General features: G+C 46.8%; 1 protein-coding gene across 2 annotated transcripts; it reads left to right on the forward strand.

The window, feature by feature from the left end:
* The first annotated feature begins 2,734 nt into the window (after positions 1-2,734).
* Positions 2,735-3,986, forward strand: LOC129592961 (uncharacterized). 2 transcript variants are annotated; one of them, XM_055489119.1, is made up of 3 exons: positions 2,735-3,025; positions 3,107-3,376; positions 3,448-3,986. In XM_055489119.1, exons 1-3 carry the CDS (start codon positions 2,788-2,790, stop codon positions 3,771-3,773), a joined length of 834 nt encoding a protein of 277 aa, XP_055345094.1. In that variant the 5' UTR covers positions 2,735-2,787; the 3' UTR covers positions 3,774-3,986. The 2 variants fall into 2 exon arrangements, with proteins under 2 accessions (XP_055345094.1, XP_055345095.1); XM_055489120.1 differs by having other exon boundaries at positions 3,200-3,376.
* The last annotated feature ends 1,074 nt before the right edge of the window (positions 3,987-5,060 follow it).

The raw sequence follows: 5,060 nt of genomic DNA on the forward strand, positions 1-5,060 counted from the left end.
TGTCGGTTGGGAAGCAGCTCACTAGTACGTTTGATGATAAGTGATCATTCTGGCGCCATTGGGCGCCACCCCTGATCCACTGCCCCCCAGAAGCAGCAACCCCCAACTGCCCCTGGAATTAAATAATAAATTAAAATAAATAATAAATTATTATTTACAAAATTAAAATAAACGTCTGACCAAATTAATATTTTAAATATTAATAAGGCCGGCAACCAACCACCCATGGGCCAAAGTGACGTAGGTCGCTACCTGCGAAGCAGGCGTCAACCAACCCGCGGGTGGTCAGGCTGTGCGGTACATATAGCGGTCATAAGTACTGTACTGTACTTAGTTGTCTCATCTCTGCAGCCTCAAAGAAGTGGGACTCAGTACGTACTGGCTACTCTCGCTGCTGTGCGCTGCAAACGTCTACTTATTCCCTGCTGCTTGTACACGCAGGCTTATGGAAGATAGAAAGAAAGAATGCAAGCCGTGTGCAAAGTCACAGCTGTATTGCTGGCCGCTGCTTATTTATTCAGTGTGCTCATTTTCATGTCTTCAGTGGTAGACTGATAAAAAAAACTGCATGTGGAGGAAAAAATGGCCATCTAGCTCAAGTTCTCATGGCTCTTATCAGCGTAATGAAGCGTAAACAGTGTCTTACAGCAGAGAGAATTTTAGCTGTAATGGCATCATAGTCTTATCTCCTGGTAATTTTTTCTCTTTCAAAAACCGTCGGCCCAGAGAATGAGAGGAAAAATGAGGTAAGTCGCGATGTTGAAAACTAACTCAACCATCAGTTGATTATTTGCGCATTCAGTTGAGTCATTTGCATTTGGAATGATGTTTTGCCAGGCTAGAAAATTTGTTAACAGCTCTTATGTGACATAACTATAATAACTGTATTCATTCTAATTGACCTGTGTGTTTACCGTGCATAACAATGGCAGTGGTTTTTAACCTTATTATTGCCGGGGCTGTAATGGGTGTAATTACTGTATGCAGCGTTGCTTACGGACAGTACTATCCCATCGTCGCTACCAACACCGCCGCCGCCGCCGCTTGTCCATACTTCTGCACTTGTAAGCCTACAATCTGGCAGTGCTCAAGCAGCAGCTCGATGACCTGGCCGTTGGATAATCAGCCTCATGTAATTGTGAGAGGTGTGAAGATGTTGGACATGACAGGATCGGATGTGAATGTTCTTCCAAATTGGCGGCCTACCCATAATTTCCCGGATTTGCAACTGATCTTCCTGGTCAACACAATTTTGACGGTTATCAATGTCGTGAATTGGAGTGCCTGGAGAAACTGGGTCTGAAGATCATCGCTCCCCGATGCGGAAAAGGTTAATTACCAATAAAAAGTTTCTGTAAATAGTTTTCTTGACTCAGAATCGTTTCCCATCGAAATAAGTTTCACGCAGAAAATGTATATCCATCCGTAGACAAGCGTAACGGCTGCGCGTATGCCCCGTGCTGTCCGTGGTCCAGCCGCCCTACACCAACCGGGTTTCCAACACCCTGGCCTTTGCCATATCCGCCCAAAGTCTTCACTACCACCCATGCTGGTAAGTAAAGATTCAGTCAAACATTATTTTCGATAGAAGGTTCGGATAGTTCTTGTTGTATGTATGTAGCTGCCGCTATAACTACAACAACGGCCGGGAGCAGTGGCGCCTGCGGCAAGCACAAAAATTGTGCAAGCGACGATTACATCACCTGCCCCTTTATTAATTACGGTTAGGCAAGAGAGCAAAAGCAGTAGCAGCAGCAGTAGCAGCAGCAGCAGCAGCACCACCACCACCACGACAGAATCGGCATTTACGTCGAGTGATGATAGCGCATACGTTGTTTCTCCTGTCTTGACCGATGCTGCTACGGCCGTGATAGATCCCACCACCATAAAAATTTCGAATTTATCGTCAACTTTATCTATGCTGTTGTCTCCACCTGCAGACATTCGTTTTGAAATAAATAATATCCACCCTTCCTCCGTCCCATTGTCCACGGAAATAGAAAATGAAATGGACACCAGCAGCAGCACTAGCGCGCCTGCTGCTACCACATATCAGGTGATAAACAGTTTCCCCGACGACAGCACCACGGTTCATACCCAAGTTACTGAAACCTTTATGGATGAAGGGGATAGTAGCGGGGGAGTTGGTGGCGCTGATCGGAAGGATTATGGAAACGATCGTTCATCTATCCCCCCGTTTTCCTCGGAAAACAATATAACTTCAACGAGAAGCTACATACCCGATATTTTCACCACCGCTACCGCTGCTGTATTTGACCACAAGTTATCAGCGGCCATCACCACCACCACCACCATCAGCACCAATTCCGTCTCTGTTATCAAATACGTTGCTGAGTCGTCGTCGTCGTCATCGACGACGACACCCTGTACCTCGCGTCGACATTGGCGACGGTGAACCAAACGGGAGACAATTCAAGCGTAGCAGATGTATTAATCTTGATCAGTATTGACGGCAGCGATGTAAACATATCCGGAACAGATAACAACATGTCTAACCACTCTTACCTTCTTGAGGGAGGTCGTTCACCCGACTCTGCAGCTACAGCCATGTCAACCATGTCCACCGTGCTTTTAGGTAGTAGCAGTGGCAACGACAACGATGACGACGACAACAACTACAACAACAACAAAGCCAGCCACAGCAGCAGCAGCAGTGCACCACTTCTGGATACTAGCGGAATAATCGGGATCGCTGTGGGAATTGTCCTGCTCGTCCTGGCTATCCTGGGATGCGCGGCATCACGCTACAATTTATTTCAGCGCTGCATGGCACGGCTGCACGCACACAGGACTGTCGATCTTTTTGCGGTTCGAATTCCCAGAACTCCATCCGCTCCGCCACATCCCTTTGGTGGCCCTGGCAACGGCCGCCAACCACCGCGCTCATCGCGCCCATCAACATTCTTGGGATTCCATAACTCTAACGCTAATCTAAGAGGTCCCTGGCCGCCAGGATCCGCTGCAACAACAGCTTCGCCTCATCATCCACCTTGTCCAAATGACGGTAAGTATGCGTGCATGTGGCACGCCAGCCGTGCTTTGTGTTGCGTGTCTTTTAGTTGATAATCATAAACAGCGCTTATAGACGTTACCGGGTTTGACGGCATTAACACCGCTGACCCTAACCAGGAGTGGGAAAATGTGAATTTGCGACTCGACAACAGTATTAATCGTCTAGGCGAAAGAGTTAGTGTCATGCGGGCAGCTCTGTCTCGCGGAGAACAACAGCAGCCGCCGCCACAACTACCGCACAGGCAGCCGGGGAATTTTTCCCTGGAAAGCGTTTCTGGAAGCAACCCACCATCAGATTCCTCTTATCACAGCGCCATCGACCCGGAGCGATACAACAACACAGGTATCACCGCAGTGTTGCTTGGTTAATTGTGTTAAACAGTTGTGTGATTTGTGTGGTAATGATATCTGTAGACCGGGAAGCTGTTAACGATAGTATGGCCCATTTCGTGGAGAATATGGATGAACGGACCAGAAGACTGTCTGCTGTGTGGAGCCGAAGCGTGACGGACCCAGCCTTTCCCGCCCATATGGCCGCCTTCTCGACCAGTATTCTGTATGATACTGTTGCAAGTGGACCGGAAGGAGAGCGTCAGATGGCTGATGGAATTCGAGCGTGGCGCGAAATGGACTTGGAAGTTCGGGCACAGGGTGGTCCAAGCGATGAATTTGAAGCGCAGCGTGAAGAATTCAAACGTCGCCGCGAGCGTTTCAAGCGACTTCGGCGTCAGACACAGTAATTCGATCATCGGTTGCGTTTCCTTGATTGATACATTGTATGTATATACCTATACCCACACAATTTTGTATTTTAATACCCAGAACTAAGGTTTTGAAATTTGTTACGGAATTGCTTTTTAGTTGATCTTTTGTTATATGGCTGCATAATGTTGGAGCTTTTTTGTTTCGACAATTCCTGTTATTTCCTATGCTGGATCACTTACGTTTACATTATGTTCCCGGGATGGCAAATTTGTACAGTCACTTTTTTTATTTCTTGGATGTTTCATTGGTTGAACAACAAAACATTTCCTTCGTTGTTAACAAAAAGGCGGCTTATCAACTAAAATTCCACGCATATGCCCAGTTTGAATTCGTTAACAGATTCGAATCATCGTTGTCGCAACACGGCCGTTCCGTAAGTCAACCTCGTTTTACACACGCTTGCAAACAAACGTATTAGCCTGACATGCTAAGCAAATCATGCATAATTTCCCATTTTTTCGTACAATGACAGTCGAGCAGCTTCTGCAATGCTGGCACTGAACAAATTGATTGAAGTAGTTCTTTATAACCTGGAAGATATGCCGAAGATTGAAGTGGCGGTAAAGTTCCAGGTAGTTGTATTTCTGGTAAACATCATGAGAAAATCCTCGTGGCAGATCCACCTCTGTTCCAGTGCGTTTAATGGCTGTTGTTCGCAAAGCGTTTTGAAAATAGGTGTCCAGAGGAATGAGGCTTTGTTCCATGAGGTTTTGGAACTGGTAAAAGTTTACTACGCGTGTGATGTTAATCATCGTGTAGCGGTAGCGTAGAATGGGCTTGGGAAGAGGCTATATAAAAACAGAACGCCATAAGTAACTGAAAAATTTGAAATTGAGGATGTCGATAAGGCTTACCAGGATTATGGAGCACGTCTTGGTGCACAGCTGCAGCTCGTTCCGTATCTGGCCGGTGTCGAGATATCCAGTGTACTTTTCGCTGCTCCCTGCATCGGGGTGCTTTGGCGGAGTGAAATAGCTGCTGTCATTGTTGTTGTTGTCGGAGATGGTTCATTGGTTTCCAAAGGGTGAAGGGGGTGAATTATATGGCGAACGATATCGGTAAATCATACTGGGTCGGAAGCTAAATCTTTGCCGCCCGTTTGTCCTACTGTTATAACCACTGCTCATGGTGATGCCGGCGCCGTCGTCGTCGTCGGTGTCGTTGTCGATGTCGTCGCTGCCTTGGAAACAGAGGCGATGCGGGGTGGAGAATCCAAGATTTCTAATAAAAGTCGAATATAATGTACCAGTAGTTTCCGAGCA

The sequence above is a fragment of the Paramacrobiotus metropolitanus genome, unplaced genomic scaffold (genome assembly GCF_019649055.1).
Source record: "Paramacrobiotus metropolitanus isolate TYO unplaced genomic scaffold, Prichtersi_v1.0 Parri_scaffold0000057, whole genome shotgun sequence".
Classification (NCBI taxonomy): Eukaryota; Metazoa; Tardigrada; class Eutardigrada; order Parachela; family Macrobiotidae; genus Paramacrobiotus; species Paramacrobiotus metropolitanus.